The 27101-nt window shown below is 45.2% G+C and overlaps 1 protein-coding gene across 2 annotated transcripts in view; it reads right to left on the bottom strand.

Moving 5' to 3' along the window:
• LOC311356814 (semaphorin-4B-like) overlaps positions 1 to 24187 on the bottom strand; it is a 31605-nt gene extending 7418 nt beyond the window's left edge. The window contains exons 1-10 of one of the 2 annotated variants that reach the window (XM_084476676.1): positions 23888 to 24187; positions 11574 to 11734; positions 11297 to 11359; positions 10832 to 10930; positions 9754 to 9865; positions 8477 to 8593; positions 7759 to 7916; positions 3505 to 3686; positions 606 to 756; positions 234 to 444 (exon numbers count right to left, since the gene is read on the bottom strand). In XM_084476676.1, the coding sequence (XP_084332802.1) occupies positions 234 to 444; positions 606 to 756; positions 3505 to 3686; positions 7759 to 7916; positions 8477 to 8593; positions 9754 to 9865; positions 10832 to 10930; positions 11297 to 11359; positions 11574 to 11734; positions 23888 to 24014 (1381 nt within the window). In that variant the 5' untranslated portion in view covers positions 24015 to 24187. Of the gene's footprint in view, positions 1 to 233; positions 445 to 605; positions 757 to 3504; positions 3687 to 7758; positions 7917 to 8476; positions 8594 to 9753; positions 9866 to 10535; positions 10623 to 10831; positions 10931 to 11296; positions 11360 to 11573; positions 11735 to 23887 lie in introns of those variants that run through there. The other variant, XM_084476677.1, reaches the window with a different exon arrangement.
• Positions 24188 to 27101: the final 2914 nt, after the last annotated feature.

The raw sequence follows: 27101 nt of genomic DNA, 5'->3' as shown, positions 1-27101 counted from the left end.
TATTTCGCTATATTTTCGAGATTCATCAGATAATAGGCCTACACGTCATAACCGAGACCCTTCAGAAACGCTTGGAAATAGAAGTGAAGCGTAAAGATAAGCTTTGGTCGGCCGTGAGAAGGGCGTAGAAAGGCTGCCGGTGTAAATCAGTGCACTAGTTTGAATTGGAATTCTATCTCTAGCCTAAAAAACACGCCTAAAATGGCTCTGGTGTAAACGGGCCTTTAGGCTACCTGTTCCAATGAAGAGGACGTCATAGGCCCGCTCCATGCCCTGGATCTTGTGCACAGCGATCTGTGTGTAGCGCACGTTGCGCTTGAGCAGCAGTGGCGGGCTGCGGATCACGCTGTCCATGAGGAAGTGGTCCTTGACGAAGTTGAGCACCTTGTCGGGCATGTGCAGGGACGACTGGATCCCGGCCTGCCTGGCGTGGCTGGTCACACACTGGGGAGGGCCGAGGAGCAGACGGTTCAATTGGCACTCGGGAGGCTGATTCAGAGGTTCAACATCGGGTGAACACTAGAGTTTGAGTCACTGTTGTGAACGAGCACATGCAGCCCTGCACTTGTGAACAGTGTGTTTAGAGGGGGTGTGGCAGGGCTTACCGCCCCGGGACGTGGCTCCGGGAGAGGGTGGTTGTAGGTGTACCACTGCTGGCTCTCCCGGTTGACCTCGCGGTAGCGCCCGCTGAACGCCCGCTCCACCTGGGCCATGGTGAACGCACAGACCGCCGAACTCCCCGATGCCCCTTTATACCTGGAGAGGTCACAATATGGATCACATTATTCACATATACAGGTACACCTTTATCCCTGGAGAGGTCACAATATGGATCACATTATTCACATATACAGGTACACCTTTATCCCTGGAGAGGTCACAATATAGATCACATTATTCACATATACAGGTACACCTTTATCCCTGGAGAGGTCACAATATGGATCACATTATTCACATATACAGGTACACCTTTATCCCTGGAGAGGTCACAATATAGATCACATTATTCACATATACAGTCCGGTGTCGGCTGCCCCGGGCCCTTTCTCCTCCATTTCGCGGTTCAGTCTGTACTTTATATTGACGTGGAAGTGAAAGAACCAGAGGCGTCTGAGAACCCGACGCAGTCGTTTGAGATTCATAATATCATCCATAATATCATCCAGAGGTGCAAACACCATGACCATGATAATATATATTATATCATATAGATATAATATGATATTATTTAGATATAGAGCTCCAGGACTCCCACCGGAGCACCCGGAGTGTTCAGTGTTCCACTGTAAACACTAGCGCATGGTACCGTGGCTGCAAGCTGCTCAGGGCCACACCCCCACCCTCCACCTTGACCTCCTCTTGGCCTCTAAAAACAGCACGTTTGTGGAGAGCTCATTGTGTGCCTGGCTCGTAGTGGCTGTAACTCTGCACCAAGGCTGAATTTCTTGAACGTCTTCAAGTACTGTATTAGGGGCCCACTAACACCTATATTAAAGCATCCATAAAATAGCATGCCATGAGATCTTTAAATTTCATTTTCAAAATGGGTGGGAATTCCCCCCTTAAGAGCTCCACATAGGGAGGATTTTTGGGGGTTTGGGGGGAATAATACTTGCGAGCTTAATTACATTTGGCCCCCAACACTAATTTAAGGGATTCTCTTCATTAAATTCCTTATACAAATGTCCTCATGTGCTATTATTTTAACTGTTGTGTACTGTACTTGTCTTTTGTTTTATCTTTGCTCAGTTGAACAATTAAGAAAGGAATCAATCAAATCAAACACTTTGTTTTCAATGAATTCATTAACTTTTTAAATCCCTTAACATAATAATATGGAAACAGTAGTTGCTGACTTATTTTCTTAACTATATACAGTCCTATTAGTTTCTCCCTCTCCTCTCTTAATCACATCTTCATGGTACATCAGTATCCTGATGTACCATCAGTCAGTGTGTTTACATGACACTCAAGAAAGTCAAATTATTGTCTTAGTCCATCTATGATTGGATTATTAAGATGCATGTATACATCTTAGTCGAGCTAAAATCAAATCAAATTGGGTTACTCATAGTGGAATTAAGACCCCTAGATAATGCGATTCATAGTCGAGTTAAGCGTGCATGTATGGAGTCAAATTGGATTATGCGTTCAAGGCTGAATTAAAAGTACATGTTTTTCGAAATGTGGGTCATCAACGAGGTTGTAAAGTAGTAACTTCGGGCACATCTGTCAAAATAAATGTTTTTTTCTCCCGACGTGTTTACGATCTTTATTCATTCATTGCGCCGTGGCAGGGAATGCTGTATACGGACGGGTGGCGGAGGGGCTGCTCCGGTGGGAGAAAGATGCTTTCAGTAGACAGCTGTCAACTCACTTTGGATAGGTGATTTATTTAAAAAGCTGGCGCAGAAGATGGAGGAAGCCGGTGTCGTGCCAATGTAGTTACCCCCTATAAGGAGTGTATCATCATCAACATGCATTCAGTACACACTATACTTCGATTTCACCCAAGGCTGAATTAAAAGTACATGTTTTTCTAAATGTTTCTCATCAACAAGGTTGTAAAATAACTGATCTTTATTCATTCATTGCGCTGCGGCCGAACTGACGGGGGTATTATGATATTATGAATCTTACAGACTGCGTTGGGTTCTCTGACTCTCTGGTACTTCCACAACAAGTAAAGACTCCTAGTAGGGTTTATCTCGCCCATGGGGGAAAAAGGAATTGGGGGAAATTAACTTTGGCTTTGACTCTCTGAAGTCCAGATTGAAACGAACATGGAGGAGAAAGCGATGTTTCAGCAGACAGCTGTCAGTTTACTTTGGGTCCATATAATTTCTCGGACGCTCCATTGTTCCTCTCGGTCGTATGCGGACTCCTCCGCCGGCAGAGCAGCCGGAGGAGTCCGGAGGAGTCCCTCTCAAGTTTTGAGAGGGAGAGAGCGAGAAGGAGCAAGCGCTAATGGGCTCTGTGTGCCTGCGCGAGCGTGCGTGTGTGTGTTTGTCGCAAGATCAAAGATTGTACAAAGGACATGCACTACCGAAATCGGAAGATGGTTGGTAAAGTGAAGTCAATAGACCCAAATTCACACCGTCGTGTTCTTATAAATGTATCAGACAACAAAGTGAAATTTGTGCGGGATTGTCCCACATTACGCTGGCCTAAGTTGCAGGATTTGAAAAAAATATGCTCAATACCCGCAATCCCGAGCTGAAATTTAAGCCCTGATCAGATTATATCACACGGGTACTCTTGTCATTTGGGCTTTAGTTTGGACTACTTTGACTATTTTGTCATTTTCTAGTAGAAGCATCAGTCCAAAGAAGAAAAAAACGAGCCTCAATCTGCCCAACAGAGATTTTTGATTGATGTTTCCTCAAAAAAAAAAACACATATGAAGCAGTACCATCACATATTAAGTACATAATAAGTACATAGAATAAGTAGCAGAACGTAAAGGAAGAATTAGGCGAGGAAGGCCGGTCCTGGTCTCACCACTGGGAGGTGAAGACCCCGTAGAAGACGGTGTTCTCCCAGCCGTCGCCCATGGGCTTCAGGACGAACATGTCCTGGATGATGTTGAAGGGGAAGCCGTCGTCGGGCAGGGAGCACAGCAGCTGGGCTTTGAGGAAGGTGGTCCACTTCTTCTGGAGCACCCGCTCACCCCCCTTGTCCCCCTGCAGGAGAGGATGAGCACACCATGAGGCAAATAAACACACACCCACACACACACACACACACACACACACACACGAAAAAATAGATACAAGTTGCTAGAATAACTGGTATAGGATATAAATAGATTGAGCATATATTTGTCGTACCACATGGTGCACTGAGTTCAAATGAGAGCTGAGAGTGAGGTTGAAGGGCCTCTATTTAGCCAGCAGGTATGAGTGAGATTAGCCATTACTAGCCGTTTCAAACTCTGCCCTGCGCTTCTCCACAAGACAGACACCGACACAAGCTCATGTTGTCAAGCGTTACGTGCGCACAGCAAACACCAGCTTGTTAACCACCACTGGCCTTTGTGACCTCCCTGCTAACAACGTGCAAAATATCTTCTCCATGAAGCACCATGGACCATATTCACCTAGCAGCCGTCTTGGTTCTAAACACTAGCTGGGTGGGAGGAACATAATGAGGAATTTGGCATTCAGTTCCCCTATCCAGCTAGCGTTCAGACAGTTTTAATTCATTTTGGAAGCCCATTCTTATCTAAAAGCGTTGGGAATGCAGACACTTCTAATATCTAATCTGAATAGCATCAATCATTACTGGTTTCCTTCAGGGGAAAACTTGTGTCAAAGCGTTAAACGTGAGCCTCTTTCTCATTTTCCATTTGTGTGTGTGCATTTCATGACGTTGTCAAAAGTCAAGTCAAAATGTCAAAGTACACATTTTGACTAATGGCTTTCATTCACTGTACACATATCAGCACGTTTAAACATGAATCGTCCAAGCACAAAGGTCTTTGATTTGATGGTAATTGAGTCAACGTGTGCCTTGCTTCCTGCTCAAAACATAAGAGTAAAGGGTTTGTGGCAGTTCGTAAAGTGTGGCCATTACCATCATTCAGCTTTGGAGAAATGGCATCAACGAATCAATCCAACTACTTCCCATGGATTTTAATTAGCAGTCTAGTGCCCTAAGGCCATCCCAGCTACTAGATCACCACTTTAATACTGACTATGGAAGAAATGCCCCTCATCCCCCTCCCCACGAAACAATGCATTAGCATGCAATAGCCCTTTTTTCCCCTGACACGTAACAATTATCTAATAATTGCAGCTGTAAGTCACTTCAAGCTGTGTGCAAAAGTGGCTTCAAAAAAGACGGTTATCACGTGATGCATTTCTGATGACTCGCCATTAGAATAGATCTGGTAAACAAAAACAGCAAAAGGTACTCCTCCTAGGGTGAAAACTGCCAGCTAGCGGGAAAGGAGTGTGAAGAACTGCAACAATAGTCTCCGGCCCCGCCCTAAGATGGTTTGGCTGGTTCACGTAGACACACCTCAGCTCCTAACCACAGACGCTCAGGGCTACTCCCAACGTCAGACAAAACCCGCACGAAGACTTGCGCCTTGAGGAGATAATCAAATGTAAAAGCCATCCCCACGCAGACTTCCTCCTTCTTGGACGACATTGGGGAAAGTAGCAGGCATGGTTCACCGCAGCGGGGCAAAGCCACGTGGGACTAATGCAAGGCCTGAGAGCCAATTAGCCGCCTGCCGCAGACGGCGCTCCACATAACGAGGACTCTGCATTCTTGCCCCCCTCAGCCGTCCCTAGCTATTGCTGCCATGCGAGCAGCTAGCGTGCTACACGTGCACACTCGTTTGAAACCTCAAGGACCATTCCCCATGTGGTTCTGTAACAAAGCATGCCCCGTTTCAATGTTCTAATGCACTGGGGGAATTCACCGTAAGATAATGTCCTTCACTGTGGGCAGTTGCAGTGTACTGCACTGTACAATAAGCTACTGTCCTGTAGGCTAATCTACTGCACTATACCCTAGGCTAATGTACTGCATTGTCTGTTTACGTTTCAGACTCCTCAGCTTTAGATATTTCTGCTGTGCCGTCGGCTTATGCTGAGTAGCCTAACAGAAAAAAAAGGCAGAAAAACAGTGAGGCCACATTTTGCTCAAGAGCTGCCTCTATCCCCGGGCCCCTCCACGCACACACCTGAATAAACAAAAGGAGACCTGGGAGCCTGGTTGAGTGAGAGACAGGAGGAGACGAAAACAACTGGTGTTTAAAGTAGCCGACCTGGCAAACGTGATCAAAACAACCGTCTAGGACAGGAGAAGACTAAACTTAGCCTTATTTGATTTATATATATAACGCGATGTGCCCTCTCTACCTGTTTCGAGGTTTCTGCTTTACTCAACTGATTTCCTTCCTCCGTTTCTGACCCAAGCACACTGAACCCGTCAAAGAGAGGCCTTTAAACATTGGGGCAAACTTAAACCCAGTAGGTCTACATGTGCAGCGGTAACTTTGCAGAAGGAGTAAACGGGGCCATGACCTCCTCTCTGATCCTTATGCTGACCTACGTTTAATTGTGTGCGAGATGAGCACACTGTAGGAAGGAACACGCTGTAACAGCCCTGCTGAATTGGCCTGAAATTACATCGATGCAGCGTTTAGGATCCTTTTGAATTGCTTTGATGAATCACCAAATTAAGAAGAAGGGCTAGAATTAGTACAGCCTATGATTATTTCTTATATAATATTATCCCAACAACAAATCATCTCCTGAAATAACATTACAAAACAAATTTTCTTTCATTAGATAAATTATTTTGTAAATCAAAAAACCAAAAGCATGTGGTTTAAAATCGACAGCCTGTCCGCAGCACAGCAGAGAAATCACCACCTGCGACTGCAACCATACCGTCTTTGAATGGCGACTGAAAGGACCTGAGCTGAGTAGGAGGAGAAGAAGAAGGTGGAGGAGGAGGAGGAGGAGGAGGAGGAGGAGGAGGAGGAGGAGTGAATTCCAGTGAAATAAAGGATTTCTATAGAGCGGAGAAAGCAATTCTCATTTTTCTACTGCACAGTTCAACACAGCGGGTGGCATCGACTGAGGGAGGTGTGTGTGGGGGGGGGGGGGGTGGGGGTGCTGGGGGGTGGTGGGTGGGGGGGCTGGGGGGTGGGGGGGCTGCTCTGTCAATGATTTCCACATATAGACTCCAGGAGTGGCTGCTCGCTGGGCTGGTGAAGGTGTCGCGGCGGCGATGGTGGCGGTGAGTGTAGAAAAGCCGAGCGGAGGGATTCAAGTCATTAGGCTGTCACTTGAGATTACACGCTGTCCCCCTGGCGATTACCCCCATTACCGCTTCCACCAACACGCCGTTACGCACTGCCGCGTCTGAAGAACGCCGCGCAGAGCAGGCTTGGATGGCCGGTTTAATCGATCCGACGCAAGGGAGAAATGTTTCTTTTGATTCAGATTATCGTGGGTTGAGTTACCTCAATAAACGCTTTGTGGATGCGGAGGGATGAAGTGAACCAACACAGTTTGGAAATGTTTGGAGTTTCAGTTTTGTGTGTGTGTGTGTGTGTGTGTGCTGGGGTTTTCCTTGGTTCGTCTCTGGCAACAAAAGGCAGTAATACTGTAGTAGAGTAGAGGGGAAAAAGCATTTCATATTGCGGCGTGAAGCCCCCTTGAATACTAATACCGGCTGCAAAGCTCAAAGAGCTGGAAGAAAAATACGGAGAGCGAGCGGGGCAGGGAGCGAGAGAGAGGGAGGGAGACCGAGACAGAGAGAGAGCTGGAGGGATGGACGAGTGCGGCTGACATCGGCAGGGAGACGGAAGGAGAGGCGGAGATGACATCGCAGAAGAGAAGGAAGGGATGAGAGGAGGGAGGGGATAGAAGGAGGATGAGAAGGATGGAGGGAGGGGATCGAAGGAGGGAGGGAGGGCGAGAGAGGAAGGGCGAGAGAGAGGGAGGCAGGCGGGAGAGAGGGTGGGAGATATGGTGAGCAGCGGAGGTGGATTCCAGTAAAGAAAATATGAAAATGTTTTCCATCTACTCCCACACACACAGAAAATAAAGGCAAAAAACTCACAAGGTAAACAAAACATTACAAAAAAAACAAACAAGGTGTATGCAGAGACCTGGCCTATTCCCACAGGCGCTGCATGTCTACACAACGGCTACACGACGGAGCTCCCGTGTAATCCCTTTAAGCCGAGTTTGACCGCACGCTGACGGACGGCGCCTTTGCGTGTCTCACCTTACACACGCGAGCGATGCGCGACACAATGGTGTTGTCGAAGAAGTCAAATTCCTTCCCCGCCTCGCTGAAGAAGAAGTAGATCTTGTCGTCGTCACCCACTGGGTTGCCCGTGGGCTGACTCTCTTCGATGTACGCCGAGCCCACGAACACCGGATCTGGCGAAACCAAACGAAAAAGAAACCAATAAAGGCGTGACAAATGTCTTTTGTTGCTTTGGCTTTTTTTGTTCTCAAGAAAGAGCTGTGACTGGAAATGCCCCCCCCTCCCGAATCCCAGGCAGGGTGACTAAGAGGTAACGTATGACGGTGTGTTTACCAAGAGGACAAACTAAACTAACTACAAAGTCGGGGGAAGCATTACTGCAGACATCCTGCATATAATGGAGTTCTGATGCTTCAGTGACAGAAGCACGCATGAATTACCTCGACATCAAAAGACAAAAGAGGAGCCTAATTGTAAGGAAAGTGCAGTTGGCTCAGGCTAAACCAGTACCATCCTCACGGGCTGTTTTGATGTACCGTGACTGATGACGGCCAGCCCGCGCAATCTAGCGGGGAGCTCGTCTTTGCTCTTCAACCTTGCATACATTAAGAGTCTGCGGCTTACTAATGACCACTGTGATTCCGATCTCATCTTGTCCGTCGGGGGAGAGGGAGCCAAGATATCATAAAACATAGAAACAGTTGGCCATCTATGAAGGCCAAATAGATTTCACCTTGCAGCCAGTTTAAGGAGTTCTCCGTCTTCAAGGCCGTGCCGTGCCCCAGGCTCTTGTAGATGACGGGCTCGTTCCCCTGGAAGTTGCTCACCGTACCTGCATAGAGTTCTCCATCTGAGGGGAGCCATGAAGAAAACACAATGTTGAGCCAGTCTGTGGCTGAAATCATGTATTATTTTTGTGAATAAACCAAACCACATTATCTAGTTGGGTTTCAGATCCTACCACTAGATCGATCACTAATCCAATTTTTTGGGTATTTTTTTTTTTTCTTTCTTGAGGAGATGAAAAGGAGATGAGGTCTGTCAGTTAATAATTAATTAATATCAGTCAGTTTTTATGAAAAAAAGTGTTGCCCCATTGTCGAAATATGTATTGCGATCATTCGAATACATGGCTGGAACTATATGGCTTTTGACGACAGTCTTGGTCTCTCTTAGTCCCCTTGGTGCTGGGGGATGTTCTAGTGTGTAGACAGTGTAGCAAATCCTTCACTACAGTACTTGCGATTTTATTTCAAACGCACAAAAGGAACTAAAGCCTCAGACATGCTTTCTGCGTTCCGCATCCAGACCAGCACACAGCCGTGATTGTGTACTGGTCACGCAGTGGCCCACACGGTTCCATTTATTCTAAAATTGAGCGTCCGTGCCGGTCTGGCGCTCCACCTATGCATGCTTTCCGATCCGAACTTCATGCCAGTTGGCGGCGATAATGCACCATAACGTTGTTTGCCAAGCTACATAAAATTCAAGCGGCGTTGGGTGATTTCTCGCCATTTGGCTGTCTCTATAATGTTTAATGGAAAAATTATATGGTGTGGGTAACAGTGGATCACCTCCACAACCTCATGCATCCATTTTGTTATCCAGAGCATGCACAACCGGAGCACTGTCTATGTGTGGAAATCTGTCTGCGATGCAAACAGTCTGCGTGGTTAACACACGTTGGACTGCGTACGGTGGTCCGCACGGGGGTCTGCGTGGGCCTAGCGGACCTGAGCGAATGAAAACTTTTACGTCACAACCGAACAAGCGGTTTCCCTTACGGAGAAGCGGACGTAGAAAGTACGAATCCAGATTAAGGCAAAACGGACAGCCAACACTTAAAAACAGGTGAATGACGTCTAGCTGTGTAGTCACTGACCAAGCAGCTTCTAGGACCGAAACCAGCCGTTTGGGTTTCAGCCAGTGGCCTGTTCCCTGGAAAGAAGACAGCTGCTGGTGCGACCTTAACGTGACAGTAGAGGGTGCTGGTTGGTGCGGAGTACTCACCCACTATGATGGCGGTGGATTTGTATTCTGGGTTGAAGGGGCAGCGGCTGCGTCCGTCCTCCATCAGAACCTCGCCCGAGTCGTCTCTCTCCAGGGAGAACGTGGATGTGTTCTATGGGGGGAAAAACATCTCCCTTAAGCCCGATCCAATTAACCTCCAGGCTCAATAGAACTACAGTGGTTGACCAGAAGCTCTGCAATCCTTGGTCCATTGGAAGCCATGTTCTTTGAACGAGCAGCTACATTCAATAATTACATGATCACAGTCTCTCTCTCTCTCTCTCTCTCTCTCTCTCTCTCTCTCTCTCTCTCTCTCTCTCTCTCTCTCTCTCTCTCTCTCTCTCTCTCTCTCTCTCTCTCTCTCTCTCTCTCTCTCTCTCTCTCTCTCTCTCTCTCTCTCTCTCATGGTCAATAGAAAATCCAGTATATGAATCAAATACAATTTATATTTATGAAAACTGATTTTATATTGCATTATTCTTAGCACGCTTTTTTCTTATTCGATTATTTGCCACCATGGTTTTTTGGAAAAAGAGCTGATTTGGAAGGACAGCCACAGAGTCTGTCAACGTTGCAACATGCAGAATAAAACACTAACTACCAAAGGAGCGCCAGGAATCCAAGATAAGGACCCTTCATCCAGTGGCGTGATTCAGAAGTGACGAAAACGTTTTGAATCAATTTTGCTACTCTTTTATATAACTCTTTTACTCTCCCTATTCTCTCTACTACAGAAATCAATGTCCTGTTTGGCTACTGACTATAATCACCCCCTGGTTTACCTATTCTGTAGAGCAGCAGACGAGGACTCCCTGGGTCTCCATGCTGCCCTGTCCCAGGGGGCCACCACACAGCTTGTCAACCCACATCCTACCTCCTGCTGCCCTGTCATACTTCACTAACTCAGCACGATGGCCTCATTCACGGGCAAACAACATGGCTCCTCTACTACCACATTGGAAAGAATAAGTTTATTTTCCTTAATAACACAAATAAAAGACAAGACATTTCCGAAAAGAAGATTGAGAGCGCAGTAGATCACGGGGCTGGTGCTGGTGATAGGGAAACCATTGCTTACTATGTAGGCACAGATGGGACTGAAGGCGTAGGTTCCACACACATAGAGGTGTGTGCTGTTCAGTCGCAGCAGAATCTTGATGTAATTGAAGCAATCGGTCTGGGTAGGAGAGAACAGGAGTTCACGAGAATTAATATGTTGCAAAGACATGACGGAACCAAAACCCTGTTGAGAACATATCAAAGCATAGCACAATGGCCGCGTAATCTTGCTTCTATACAGGCACTAAGGTACACAGGGAGTGCAATACAATGCCATCGATAACCAAGCTTAGTCTCAAGGGATTTGGCCGCTGGTTTGACAACAATTGAGAAAAGCAATGCACTGTTACAAACTAAAAGTCCATTTGTGACCCTATGAGTAAATCCTGTTGTAGCTGGGTGACAGCTCTGTCTACAATATGTTCACATCCTTAAGCTCGGTCACTGGAGCGTCAAGAAATACCGATATATTGGCGCCTCTTACCTCAAGGTTCTTCCCCTTAAAGCTGCATTCCTCCCTTTTCCCGACTGGAGTGCCCCATGTCATCTGAGAATTTAAAGAAGGGTTAAATCATGAATGACCACAAGGAGGCAAATATGTCTCCAAAGCAGCCGGCTTTTAGTCAATATGTTCTATGTTAAAAAAATAACTTGTATTTTTGTTATGATGCACACATTAACACAGTAAATACAACCAGTTCAATCCTGCCAACACTGCTTCTATAACGCTACGGATTTAGGCATTTCTTGTCACTACGTACGTTCTTCTGCAGTTTGGTCTTGCTGATATCGGAGAGGCTGAGGGCAAACAGAGATTCCCTGGCTCCGACATAGAGCATGTCGTCCTCCTGGCTGAGCAGCAGAGAGGTGTAGTTAGAGACGCCATCCGCAGAGAATCTCTTGGCCGATCGCTCCTTCGCATCTGGCAATAGGGAGGAAAAAAAGAAAACACAGGGTTTCAGATTATGTCAACTTGCACCAAATATGACCGGAGAGCTGGAGTAGACAGGGTTGGACTCCACATGTCACATCCTGTGAGACTGATGATCCACATGAGAGGAGACATCGGTCACCCTTAAAAATATATATTGCAAAGTTTAAGGGCTGGGGTTCATTCATTTTACATGAGAGGGAGAGGAAAAACATTCAAATGGCCTTGAATGTCTAACAAAAATGTATCCGTCTTTGAAATTCTAATGTTATCGTGTTGTTTCTTGAATGAGTTGATTAGGTTTGTGGCTTAATCCTTTCATTACACACTAGCTAGGGAGCCATATTTCAATTGTATTCATTAAATATGTAAATGCATTCACAATTTATAGATCTTAGGGTACCATGTTTTTATTGAACGTTGCCATGCTGCAACGTCCTAGTAGACCTTGACATTATCAAACCATTCATCATTGTGGATATAGAAACCCTTCTCACATTTAGATGAGTCTTCCTTTGCTTTCCTTTCCTTTCCTTTCCTTCCTTTTTCCTATGAGTCTTATTATAGGAATAAATAATGAATCCTAAAATGTTTAGGCAAAGTCTATCATAAATCTTAATAATAAGGATAATAAGGACAATAATGAGGATAATAATAATAAGGACATGGCATTTGTTTGTAATGCTGATTAATTGCCTGATGTCCATGACAGTTTTCCTTGCAGAAAGTCAACTAATTGAAATCTCATATCACAGCAATCTGAATCTTGCTAAATGCAAGACAAGAAAGGAAAAGAAGGAAAAACACAAATGAAAACAATAAGGACAATCTTTTGATAAAGGTTAATCAAGCTTGCTTCATCCAGAAAAACAACAATGATCAACTCCATGGCTTGCTTTGCTATCAAACTGCAGATAAAAGTAACCCCTCTCATATGTCATTGAGGTGTCTGCATATTCAAGGGATAAAGAAGACATAATACACAGTATATATGCAACCAAATATTTGTAAAGCTAGAGATTACCATAGAGTCCATGCTCGCTGCGTGTCATGATATCTCTGTAAATGTTTACCTAACGACTACTCTTCCAAACTTCCAGCACACTCTTGAGAACCACTTGGGGCATGGACTCCATTTGCTTGACTAAATACGACTCCTGGCTCATATCGTAGCTTGTAAACATTAATATTTGTGCCTATAAAAACAATTTAAAGCTCTGCTGCTGCATGAAGTCAGCAACGTGCATTCGGCCCTGACCTTAACCCCCAAATAAATTGTTGGCACTCGTTGGCACCCCAGGTAGTGAATTGGATCGCATCCCAAATAGCCACAGTAAACTGCAATAAATGTTTACTATCCAACAGTTAAACGATCCAACATGCTCTCAAACAAACTGTCCCTCTAAAAACTCAAGGCACTTTGGCAGACGGCTATCTCCATGCTCTGCGAGACCAAACCCAGCTGTCGGAGACACATCTTGTCCAACATCTAATCACCAGACCCTTTCCACATCAACAGAGCTCTTTCAGTTTCAGTATGGCATCTGGAATCACTGGAGAAAATGGACACAAAAACAGAAATATCATCCAAGAGGGAGGAAGGGGGGGGGGAAGAGTCTTTTTAATTAACAGTCTTCTCGTCGTCATTGATACTCGAGGGGTCCTTCAAAAGCAAAACAAGTTGCCTTCTTATTCGCACGTCTTGCTATCTCATGAATCATTTTCAATTTCCTGATGAGAAGTGAATGCAGAACAAAAGAGAGTGTCGTTCTGTAATGAAGCTCATATAGACAGCTCCTCTTTGTCCCGGTGGATCGGGCACTTGGCACGCAAAAACAGCGCCATCTCGTCTCCCAGCAGGGAGCCCCGTCATAGTCCCGGTGCCACTGCTCCCCTGGGTCCGAGCCATTCACGGCAACCTCAGAGGAAAACCCTGCCTCCCCTCAGCCTTTTAAAGCCCTGACACATATATCACAGGGACCACCGTACGAACAATAGAATAAAAGAAGCAGTCAAGCACAGAACCTTGTGAGACCTTTAGTCGGAGATCAGTGTGAGTTCATTAGGGGAAGGGTTACGGAGAACGATATCCAGGGAGACGGATGAAGCAGCTGGGAAACTTTGGATGACATATCCACGCAGTCATCCCGCAGGTATTAAAGTATCCTCTGCTCAAAATGTAAAGCAGAGAGTTAAATACTAATAATGTCGTGTTCAACGCCAGAGTCAGCGCACGCTGTGTAAACGGTGGTATGTGTCTTATGCCAGACGTTCTCTAGAACGCCGGGGCATCCATTGGGAGGCAGCGTCAATTACAGGACAGCCGAGCCATTTAACAGCCCGGCTCCACATTCATTCATCAGCCTCCTGTTTAATCAACTGGCGGCGCCTCCCGCCGCCTCGCACCGAGCCTCTCCATCGCATCAGATGCACCGTCCATATGGCCCGTCACCATTTCAGATGGCCATCTTGACGTCTTGTGTTGCTTGCTGCTACCTCTCAAATGACATCCGATGGTCGGCAGGACTGGTTAACGGTAAGGTTGGGCCAAGTTTGTTTTGGCTAATTCTGACCCCTATTGAATATGTAAGGTCCTTGTCCAAACAATGAGTGTGGAAACGGAAACGATTACTCCTGCCTTAAACATACATGGAGCTGTTGGTTGTTATTTCTGCTGATGCTGTGGGTTGACAGACTTGTGTTTTTTTCCCACAGTAATCAGAGTTCCTTGTCCACTGTAGTGATCTTTCTATTCGATAGGGCAAACCATTTAGTGTCAACCGCTAAAGAATTTAAGCACACAACAAGGTATTTGTTTTTGGATATTCTAAAAATTTCCATTTATACTCATTTGTACTGGATTAGCAGCATTCAGAGCATAAAAAGTACTGACATCATTGTGAGGGTCCTACATGTATATTCCACATTTGAATGCCAACATTTGAATACAATGCGGCATACAAATGGACCAAGGTATAATTTAGAATAATATTTATATTCATTCCCATTTATTAACTGGATGTTGACCATACAAGATAGGACCTTGAATCAAATGAAGGTTGAACTATTTTGGAGAGCTAATAAACATAAATAACTGACGGTGGAAAAAAAAAGAGGTCACACCTGCTGCAGCCATAGCAATTAAAAAATACTTTAATAGTAAGTCACTCCTGCGGCACTTCATCTCTGCTAAACAATGATGATTAAAAGATCTTGATCTAGGCCATTCTTATGTCTTTTAAAAAAGTGACGTCTCTAAATGAAAGTCTAAATTCAGAATATGAACGCCGTGTAACAGAGGATGTGTCTACCTGCGTATGCTTGTGTACGCGTGTGTCTCTTCTACATGTTCATTCAGCAGTGAGTTATCACCAGCGTAAGACTGCTCTAGGAATTGATGATGCAGTCAGGAGTTGCACACCAAGTGCAGGGGTGGTACATTGGCCAACTCTTTGAGTGTGTTCAGAGGAGTAGGCCAAGGGCTGGCAGGCTGGGGTCAGTGTGTGGAATTGATAGGTCGTAGTTGAGCTGTGTGGCAGAAGAATTACCCATTAACATGGCCCAGATTTACTAAGGCAACACGAGAACAGTCACAAGACACTGGGCTGCCGGGGGAGGGGCCAGCCTATAGCCAAGTGCAGCCACGGAAGGGAGGGTGGAGAGAAAAAAAAGGGGGGAGAGAAGATAGGTAAGGTTAAGAGAAAAGGGGAAGAAAAGAGGAGTAGTTAAAAGGAAAGGAGAGGAAATGAGAAATGAGAGAACAGGGAAGAGAAGAGGGGAAAGGAAATGGCAAGAATGGAGGGAGAGGAGCAGTGAAGAAGAGGGGAGAGAGTGACGAGGGGTGAGGAGAAGAGAGGGGAACAAATGATATTCAGCTCAGGCTGAGCTCTGCTTATCCTTCGTACGACAGGGGCAGACGTTCATCAAAAAACCTTTGCGCCTCTGTCCAATGCCATCTACACTCACACATCTTCCCCGCGCATCTTGAAGGCTGCTGACGTTTTGACCATTTCCATTCATACTAAATCTCTCCACAAGAAGAGTCACGTCAAGGTTGCAATAACGTCAGCCAGCCCTTTGGGAAAGGTTTGGGTACGCTGACGGATAATTCAGTGTCACGGTGTCATTGAGCTATGAAAAGTAATTTGCTGGTCTGTACCAGCAAAGTCAACCATTTCTACCATTTCTTCCTCATCAGTTGGTCAGGTGACCAACAGATCAAGCGAGTGGGTGACGGCTGCTCCTCTTCATTTTGGTTTGTCTTTAGGAGGATTTTCGGCTTTCAGACCAAAGCATTCCAATAGTAAGTATCATAGAGTACATGGAAACAACTGAAGGCTATTCCATGTTCTCTGACCATGAATTACAGATGTTGAGTAGTCAAATAAATGAACCCCACAACCACCCCCACCCTTACACACAACCCCGCCCTCCGCCCCCACCTCCAAGGACATCTGGAACACAACTCTAACTGGGGCTTCACGCCAGGTAACAGGAAATGTTGTGGTGACATTCTGGGACCATAAAAAATATAGGTTGACGTTCAACGTTGTGTTAGTGGATGTATTTCTTTCTTTACTTTGTTGGAATGAGAGAAGAGAGGAGATAGAAACAGGGGTTTGGGTTTTTCCTTCATTCAGCTTCAGACTACCTCATTAATCTCAGCCATCTCATGCATGCAAGCTCTGTTTTCAGAAGCCTCAGAGAGAGAGAGACAGATGGATAGCAGGAGACTGGATGCACAGCATGGACAGACAGCAGCATCTCAGCTGAACCAAGAGAATCTGTCACCCTGGGCCATTATGAATGGACCATAACACCTTAGTGTGTGTGTGTGTGTGTGTGTGTGTGTGTGTGTGTGTGTGTGTGTGTGTGTGTGTGTGTGTGTGTGTGTGTGTGTGTGTGTGTGTGTGTGTGTGAGAGAAATGTTGTAGCCTAACCTCTGCAGCTGTGTATGTTTGTGTGTGTCTTTCTTGATGCATGCTGTGTGTGTGTTGATTGCTATTGTTTGCAGGGAGAGAGGAGGTGTTTGCATGAGGCTCAGGACTGTTTGAGAAGCTGCAGCTGGCAGATAACCACAGCAGGTCTACAGCCCCTGTATATGTATTTTTATATATAAAATGATAGTCATTGATGAATGAACACACACACACACACACACACACACACACACACACACACACACACACACACACACACACACACACACACACACACACACACACACACACACACACACACACACACTTAGAGCAGGGAGAGTATAGTGAGTGGTCCAGCAGGGCTGTAATTATCAGCTCTGGGGTGTCAGGCTCTGGTCAGACACAAACACCACACTGAGCACCAGAGTACCTGTCCTTTAATGTCAGACCAAGAGATACAAAGAGACAGAGAGAGAGTAAGTAAGGGAGAACAATTGAGGGGTGGTAAAATGTCTCCACCTTCATAACCGACTTGTCTGTGCTTGTCATGTTTGTTTTCTGGGCCTCCATCTCCCCTCTCTCAGATTAGGAGGAGAGGTTGACTGCAGGCATCCCGTTCCAATGACAACACACACTTATCTCCCAGTTTTTAAAAGTATGGACAGCGGGCCAAAAGCGAGTCCAAAAGGACATTTGAGGACACTGAAAAAACTGGAATATTTGACACTGTAATTGACTCGCATACTATTTTTTTGTATGGATGATAATGAAAACAACGAGACATACGGTTAAGTTACGTTTAGCGTAGCCACTGCTACCACATCACGGCATTACTGTGCTATGCCACTGAGATCACAAGTCCTGAGATGCTCTGGTCATGTTGCAGAATGAGGCGATGGTTGCTCGAAGGGTCTTACTGAAGACACTTGCATAACCTTTAACAATATACCCTATTGTTAGGATCATTATGGAACGGGTACAGGAAAGGCAAGAGCAGTTCACACACACACACACACACACACACACACACACACACACACACACACACACACACACACACACACACACACACACACACACACACACACACACACACACACACACACAGGTCCATATTACCCCACATAGTATGCACATGCAATTATTGATGAGCAGCACAGGATTCAAATCTGCCACAACAGCTGTTTCCACAAATTTGTTTTCCATAGGTTATACTAACCCTCTGCAAATACGCCTTCAAACCATCAGCTTTAGAATCAGTAGCGAATAATGACCGACATGTATGGCCCAATCCTGCTGTCTGCATGGTGAGTGTGCGTGTGCGTGTGTGAGACACCCACACCCAATCACAAAAAGCTTAAACTCTGCTGCAAGATAAGCCGCGAGTTTGACAGTCTGTGCGACCGCGTTTAAAGGAAGTCAAGATAAAGCTCTAGAGAGGAGTTCATTGTGGCACAGCAGGGGTGCTTCCATCTCTGGACAAAAGCAAATGTCTGTTTGTGTCCATGGAACAAAACCAACGAAACTAACAACAGAAAACTCTGAGCGGACTACAATTGGTGATCCCTTCGTCGAACAAAAGGAGTTTTCTGTTGTTAGTTCCAGACAGACAGGGCACTATATAAGTGTTTACAGTAAGTGTTCACAGTAAGGGTTTTGTCAACGAGTAAACAACGCATGAGCCCGTCGCTAAGAGTAAAAGAACAACACACAAATCATCAAACAGGAAACCTCTGTTCTTCTTATCTGACCTACAGACCTATAGACTCAGTTACACACACACACACACACACACACACACACACACACACACACACACACACACACACACACACACACACACACACACACACACACACACACACACACACACACACACACACACACTCTAAATGTAGATGGAATGGATGATCAATCAATATGTCGATGAGCCTTTCCATTTCCTTAGCCACATCTGTTGAGCATTGCAGTATAAATAAACCTAATGCATAGGGGTCTTTATCATTTAAATCCCAACTTAAGCCACTTATCATAAATATCTCCCAGCTAGTCATTATTATTCACCATAAACCAAGCAGCATGCAGAGTTCAGAGAGCTGTGGCGTGTTGTCGAGGCGGTGTTGGGAAGCTGCGGGCTGAAGTGCTGCGTCATCCTGTGTAGCTAAGTGGATAGCTTTAAGCTAAATAATAAGGCCCACCCTAAAGATTTATGAATTGGTTATAGAGGGGCCGCAGGCCTCAGTACTGTAAATAATTACTTTGAGGCTGTTGTGCTGTGGCGCTGCAATAGAAGGCTGTGTATGTGTTTGGCACTCAATGCCAAACACAGGGAGTCTAGCAAACCCTATGCCATAGCTGCCAACTCTGCACTGTACTTTGTAACACACAGAAAAAAACCTTTCAGATTCATTCTGCCAAGTGGCAGAATTGTTGCATCAACCTAAATTTTTTTTAATTTTTGTTTGCATTTCTACTGTGTCACACTGTGTCACAGCGACTCAAAAACAGTTTCTCGGCTGCTCGGCAATTTCGTCCAATCAACCGTTTCTTGATGAAGAGTGCTTGCAGACGGCGGTGTGTCTGTGGCTTCCTGAGAGTGCGGAGGAGGAGGAAGAGGAGGAGGAGCCACCCGGCAGTCGGAGGAAGAGGTGGAGGAGGCCATGCTCTGTTATTAAAGCCAATTCCTCTGCCGTAAGCAGGCTGCGTGCTGCCGCGTGTCAGTCACATCCCTGCTCTCTGAAATCACTGGCCAATTGTCTTTCTGCATCAGTGGTCATGACGGATCAGCGTGGGGGGCCTCCTAACCCCCCCCCACCCCCCAATACTGATGAAACATGAGTGGTATCCGGGGGCGACATCCCCTACCACCCCCACCCCCCACTCACCAACTCTGCGACGCCCGCCCCCCCCCCCACTCTTTGTAGCTGCTGGTGAGGTCCCTGGGTTTATACACACACGTGAGAGAAAGAACCAGACATGCTGAGTGGTGGGCGTTTAGAGCGTGCACGCAAAGCCTACACAGTCTCAACCTGAGGTTAATTAAAATGCTTTAGTTTTAATACTGGGAACATTAATTGCAGCTTTCCTCATCCATGAGTGTACAAAAGTGTAATAATAAAGTTTCATGCACTGTTTTGTCTCTCCTTACCAGTGCAAGGTATAGAGAGACAAAAGCAAAGAACTCCACTCAAAACCAAGAATAATATATCTTGCTTGTTGACCAGCTAGTCTCCATCAATATATATACGATATTTGATTCTTAGATATGTGGAACAATTATTGGTTCTGGTCACAATAGTGGTAACTCAAATCCCAAACTTCCCTGGACAAACATGCTTGAATTCATATATCGGATGTGGAATGTCGTTTTTCCGTTGGGGAGAATGGATTTGCTCTTCCAAACGTGTTTTGTATTGGCAAATGTTAAAATTACATTTGTTTCTAATGGATCCATTTTTTTTGTTTTTTTACTCCCCATCACTGCTTATTCCACTTCAATACACATGTCTAAACCACAAACTTGTAGTCCAGACATAGGTTAATTTGTCCAATCACCAGCATGCAAAATGATCAAAACATCACAGCTTTGTCTTTGTTTTACCCTTACCAGAATTGACACATTTACACATTTTCAAATTTATCTTTAAGAGCTCCAGAATGGCCTGTTTCATTAGCATGGCACTCCAACTCCCATGATGCCTTTGGGTCGGGGCCTCTTTCCCCACGAGGGGGAATAATGGAAAGCAGACAGACACGACAACACACTCTCCTCTCTCTCTCGGGACACGTGCCAGATTAGCATGCTAGTTAGGATGTAAACAAGGAGAGAGGAAAAGATAGGGCAAGGTTGAAGGGATTTTCAGTAAAAAAAAAAAGATCCCACAAGAAAGGAAAAAGTTTCAGTGGAAAAAAACACAGCACCCCACCTCTCTCTTTTCTGGTAGACGATGCGACTCTAAAGGCTGCCCCACACTACAAGATTTTTTAATCTTATGCGATTTTTGAGTCGGATGACAGCAGTTGTTTCCGCGGTGCTTATGCTTACATAATATCAGATAATATCTGCGTCAGTTCGGCCGCGGCGCAATTAATGAATCAAGATCATAAACACGTCGGAAGAAAAAAATATTATTTTGACAGATGTGCCCGAAGTTACTACTTTACAACCTCGTTGATGACCAACATTTAGAAAAACATGTAGGGTGAATTCGAAGCGTAGTGTGTTGGACTGTTATCAAAACGGGTAGGCTTTTAGATTAAAATAAGTAATGCTGTCTGTGAGTCTGTAGCAAATCCTACATTGTTATTGTTGTAGTATTCAACCATTAGCAAGGTGACACTGATTTGCTATTGATACCATAGATAGACTGTATAATATTACCGTTAGCAAATCCTACATTGTTATTGTTGTAGTATTCAACCATTAGCAAGGTGACACTGATTTGCTATTGATACCATAGATAGACTGTATAATATTACCGTTAGTGAATTGCATAGGGGTCGATGTGAGCTCATGAATATTCATGAGCAAGTGCAAACTGAATGGCTGTGTTCTGAGACACGGCTGCGAACCGGCAACTTTCAAAAAAAGTAGTGCCGGTTTGGTGACGGTTTGGTGCCATGCCGCTGCCTCTGCCGTATCCAGTGGAAAGGCCTACATTCACTATAATGGTTTCTAATGTCTTCGGCGAACGTTTTTATTGCCGTGCCGCTTCTGTGACGGTTCTGGTGGAAATTGCCCTTCACTCAACATTCCGAAAATATCTACCATGTTGGATAACCCCGATTTTGCGATCAGGTGCTCTTGGAGTTGATGAGATTATATCTTAGAACACTACGGCAGACAGGATAATCTTGGCCGATTTTCGTCCAGATTCGGCTGCCATGGGAACGCCACCCCGATTGTCGTAAGGGGCAAATCGGGCCGGATATCGGGACATTTCTCTTGTAGTGTGGGGTGAGCTTTAATACGGATTCTGAGAGCTTCACATATAATACTGAAACAGCTTGATGTTCCAGGACGGCTCTAAAAAATTTATTATTTTAGTTTAGAGTATAGAGTATGTAGTGTCTATAGTATTTTATAGTACATATGTACTAGTATGTAGGTAATATACAAGTATATGCAAAAGTAAGAGTATGTATGTCATATGTAGTAGAGTATGAATGTATGTCAGAGTAGTGTATGAGTGCCAATGAGTGACTAATGACTAATCGCTACATTTAGTTCAATAATTACATTGTTGAGAAAGGCAGCGTTATTGACAGGCGCTCATGTAAAAGGTTTCTACATGAAACGGGCCATGCAAGTACAGAAAAACACCAATTTATTTTTGAGTGATGGATCAATATTGTATAGCAAGGAAAGGAAATCGAGGCAATGACAAGCCCACAACAACATTCTGACAAACTGCTTTGTGGCAAACTGGCGTGTCTTCATTCTTTCCTTTGAAACGACAAGACAAAGAGTAGGATTTGCAGGGCTGTTCCCGGGCTGTGATTAATGTTATCGTGCGGCCGAGTAAAATCACCGCACTCCTTGTGCCGGTTGAGAGATGAGGAAAAACAATGGCCTCCCAGTCTTCATTTCAAAAGGGGAGTTTGTGGGAGTACAAGTCGGGACAGGCCGCGACAACGCCAAAGACCGTCACGGCTCACATGGCCTGCCTTCGCCTCTGTAATCCCCCTGGAAGAGCCACCACTTAGGATGCAGCAACGTGGGTATTCATCTACCGTACCACTGCCAATTTAACGACTAAAAACACCAACCGGTGAGGAATAGATGGTGTCGCTCAGGCAGGCAGAGGCTTGTGGGTTGTTGGGCATCTACCGCATTGGAGAAAACATTTCACAAGTTGAGGTGTCACAGATTGAAGTCTGACGTTAATCGATGATCCATCTCTCCCGCTAACAACTGCCATCGCCATTCAGCGCGTTTTGTCAATATTTATCAATGTTCAGAATGCGTCAATTAATTACAGACTAAAACCTTAGTTAGACCCATACAAATACTAAAAGGGAATATCCAGTTAAGCTTTGAATCAGATTTGGTCAGGGTGTAACAAAATACATGAGCTGCATGTTCTTATTTTCATTTGCTCCTGGAGAAAGAGAGCAGACATTGGTATAGAATCCAATCATCTGATTTTTCTGACAAGCAATTACGCGTCTGTAAGGACTTTATTACCATTACTGGACAATGGTACACACTGAAATAGACAATGGCTAACCCACTTACTGCAAAAATGTAACCTTGTCTAAAAGCATAATGTAATCTTTTCTAATTTTATTTCAATGTGTGATTTAATTCAATTTGCCAGGGAGAGTCATCTTGTCCCTCCAACACAAATGGATGTCCTGTGGGTTAAAAGCAGACACCATTCCACACCAAAAACTTGAACTAAAATACTCCATTGAAACCACAAGCCTGCAAAACGACATGCAATGGTACACTGCAACCATAAGAACATGGAGGTTAATAAATCGAATTGTTGTCATGAACAGCAAGTGGATTATTCACATTCATACGGTTCGCTTTGTGCCCAGCGTTTTGAATTATGAGCACATGGAGCGCTAGGCTATATGCAATTTGCTTCGCCATTTTCAAATCCATGCAAAAGTGCAACGCTATAAGGAGCTGTGTGTTCTATCCAATATCAAGGGCTGTGTTGTGAATGTAATGATCCGGAAACTAGAATAATTATACATACTTTACTCGCAAGTTATATCAGAGCACACAGAAACCCCCACCAAATCGTTTCTACCAATGCATCTGCACGTAATAACGCATAACAAATATTCAGTCAGACTAAAATATGATAATTCAATTCAAATAAAGTTTAAATTTCCTGTTGTTGGATGAATAGCATGTGAATGAATCAATAGGTTTATCCATCCCCATATAATAACCAGATTCACTCCATCAATCTTGAAATGATGTCATGGTGTGTTTGTCTGATTTTACCCTTCAGTATAAAATCATGCAGTAGTCTCCCTTTTTGTGATGGCGTACTTATACTATAAATGTATTCTTACTTGTAGTAACCATGTACTATTACTTGATGTACTGGGGACTAGGGGGTTCGCTTCCCTGGACGTGCATCGAGTACATGCAGGCATCCTGACGTGACGCTCAGAGTTATTGGACGTGCAATTACTAATAGACATAATAACACATAGACAATGTCTGTTTTACAGAAAACGGGTGTAACTTTGGACTTACTGTAGTGGAAACTGATCCTGGGCGTGGCGTCATCCTGCGTGGACATGGCGGTCTGCAGCAGGCTGGCCAATAGCAGCGCAGCGGCTCCCAGGCAGCGCACAGTCCGCTCCAGTGTCCACATGGTCATGTGACCTTTATCACGCCGACATGCAGAAAACTGGGCTTCCCTGGATTCGATCACTCCCCCTCTCCCAAACCAAGGCACGTTTTCCTCTTCTTCTTTTTCTTCCGCTTGTTACTCCCTTAACATGAAGGGAGGGGGTGGATGGGGGGGGGGGGGGAGGGGAGGGGGAGAGCAGAGGGGGTACTCGTCCGGGTCTTGTCCTCCCAACGCTGGTGCTTAGACGCTGTTCATTGACTCTCGAAATAGGGTAGAGTGTCCTTTTATGGATTTAAAGATGGGCTCTTTTTTATCCACTTGTAGCGCTCGGAGATATCCAAGCCAGACCGGCTTCCATGTAGCAATTACGGGCCGTCAGTCAGGATCTGTGGAAAGAGGCGAAACATTTGAGCCACGAACCAAGGACAGTAGACAAGCACCACAAGTCACAACACATGACGGATGGTTACACTGATGGCCCCCCCCCCCCCCCCTCACATCACATCGTTGTCCTCACTTCATTGATTGATTGTTTGGCTATTGTTTCATCATTTGTTTCATGCTTAAACGATATCATGTGTTTCAGCTTGGCGTGTTCTGTAAAGCACTTTCTGCATGAAGGCTGCTTCACAAATGAAGACTTCAATTACTACCGAAGATCCATCGAGACTTTATCGACGTTCTTTTATCCTCATAATACATATAATATGGCATTGGATGAGTACTTTTGTTGTGAAATAATACCATTTTTGTATGTTTTGTGTTGTGTCATCAGAGAAATCCCCTGTTTGGATAGGCAAGACCCAAGCAACAACCCAACAAACCATCCTGATGACCTTTAGTTGTTGTTTACTTGGTTCTCGGTTCCAGATGGAGAGTTCTTGCACATCTGTGTGCCACGTGGTTCTCGGTAAGATTAAACATGTTTTGATTCACATAGCAAAGTATTTAATTAAGCTGTCAGGGACACTCCAACAGTGAGTGATCACCAGTTAGTCACATTACATAAGAGTTCTTATTTTGTGGTGAAGTGGAGGGAGAGCAGTACGGCGGGAGAGAGATCTACTGCAATTCTAGTCGCAAAGTGTAACATTTCAAGCTCGTAGCTCAAACCTGTACAAATCCATATGCAATTCTGATCTATAGTGATTTCAATAATGTTATCCATAAAAACACATCCTATGGCTGCGATATATTCTACCAATACCAAATGCTGCCCAGACCGTATTACTTCCTTTGTTTACAAGAATTGGCCAGTTAGAGCGGACACAACACGGTTATTTTGTTTTTTGAATTTTGAAAGTCTCCAACATACTAATAGGGAGAGGCTCAATCTTCCACATTACGACTTTCCTTTTACAATGATCACGCTAGATATGAATAATATTGTATTCCATTTGCAAAATGAATTTCACCATAAACTATGGAGAACAAAACACTGCATTACAAATGGTTTTAAAAGTATCCATCTTTCATGTTTTCATATTACTTAACTTCTAGTACAATCTAGTGGATAGCGTGAGTAAGGTTGAGGGTGAAAGAGGGGGAGAGAGAAAAAGAGATAGAACGGGAGAGGGAGAGGCATGAAGACATCAAGGCTGTGTATTGTAATCTATCCCTACGGCATGCACTCAACACAGTTGCCTGGAGTTTTACTGCCTCACACTCTGCCACGTAGATTTCAAACTTCATTCATTATCATGACGTCAACAAAACCTAACAGGGATAATATAAATATTTGGCTTATGGTGCAAGGTTTTCGAAACATTATGAAGTCCACTCGCCCTAGGTGAGGGCTTCAAGACCGCAGCTCTATATATTCTAGAGGAAAATTTTGAACGGATTTCCAGAATATGGGGTGCAGGGTAAGTATGTCCTCATTCAGGTGAAGAGAAACACGGTCATGTAGGTGTGAGAGCAAACACAGAAGTCATGGCGTCTCGTTCCCAAGTCGACCAAACAACACCACTGCTTTGCAAATTCACAGCCGGTCATAAAATAAGATCTCTCGCCTCTTGTTGTGAGCCATCCTGCTGGGAGCAGTCCTGCTTGGGGGGGGGGGGGGGGAATAGAGATTCTAAGATACTAGCTAGAGCTCCACAACACAGACCAAACTGGTATTTACGACCTCCTTAGACACCGTAGCTGTCAATCCACTTCCCAATACTGCTGACTGACTGATCCTGGGGGGCCTGCCTATGGGGGGGGCAGTCCCAATGAATGACTGGAATGCAGGCAGTGAACAGCTTGCTGTCTGATAGACTTGTTGGTTGGCTGGCTGACAGACTGGCTGGCAGATCGACTGGCCGATTGTGGGTGGTTGTACAGCCAGCTAACCTCTTCTTGTTTGTTTCAGGATTGATTGGACTTCAGAACAAAGGGTTTCTAGAATGGCTGATGGGATGGAGACGGTCAGTTTGTCTGGATGGGGGTCTGTCTGGCCGTCTGGTTCATCAGCTGGGGGTGCTCGGGGTGGTCTGCAGGGCCGGAGACCAGCCCTGTCACCAAAAGCAATTGAATACTTGGAAGGGCATGGGGTTGTGTGTGTCAGCATGGATCTGTGTGGGGTGTGTAAGGATTCAAAGTCTGAGCGATTTCAATATTTGTATACAGAGATCCATCTTTTCCCTGATATGTTTGTGACTGTCGGGTGTGTGTGTGTGCGCATCTGTGTGTTGTCACTCCATCGCCATGCTCGATTGCCTCTGTGCAGCACACCTTCATTCTCTCCTTCTCACCCCCACGTCCCACTCTGACCCTGGCTGTGTTCTAAGGTGTCTACTGCTGTCACTGAGGAAAAACACATAGCGTCTCTGTCCTTTGCAGCAGTCCACGTCCTCATCACCACTTCCTCTGACTTCTCCCACCCTTCCTCCCCATCCCCTGGGTCTTCTGCGGTGATCCGCGAAGTCTGTGTGCGTCACACCAAGTCAACCCCCTCTCCTCCTCCTCCTCCTCCTCCTCGTCACACAGCAGCAGACAGCGTTGGTTGCTGCTGTTCAGCTGGTGTTGTACCTCATTCACTGGGGGCGAATGACATCATCGCTGTACTAGTTCTGAACGTCTCGTCATGTCAACTGGGACTGCAGCGATGCCCGGGCTCACAGCCCACAG

The sequence above is a fragment of the Micromesistius poutassou genome (genome assembly GCF_964030765.1).
Source record: "Micromesistius poutassou genome assembly, chromosome: 12".
Taxonomy (NCBI): Eukaryota; Metazoa; Chordata; class Actinopteri; order Gadiformes; family Gadidae; genus Micromesistius; species Micromesistius poutassou.
This window is presented reverse-complemented; position numbering and strand designations above follow the sequence as displayed.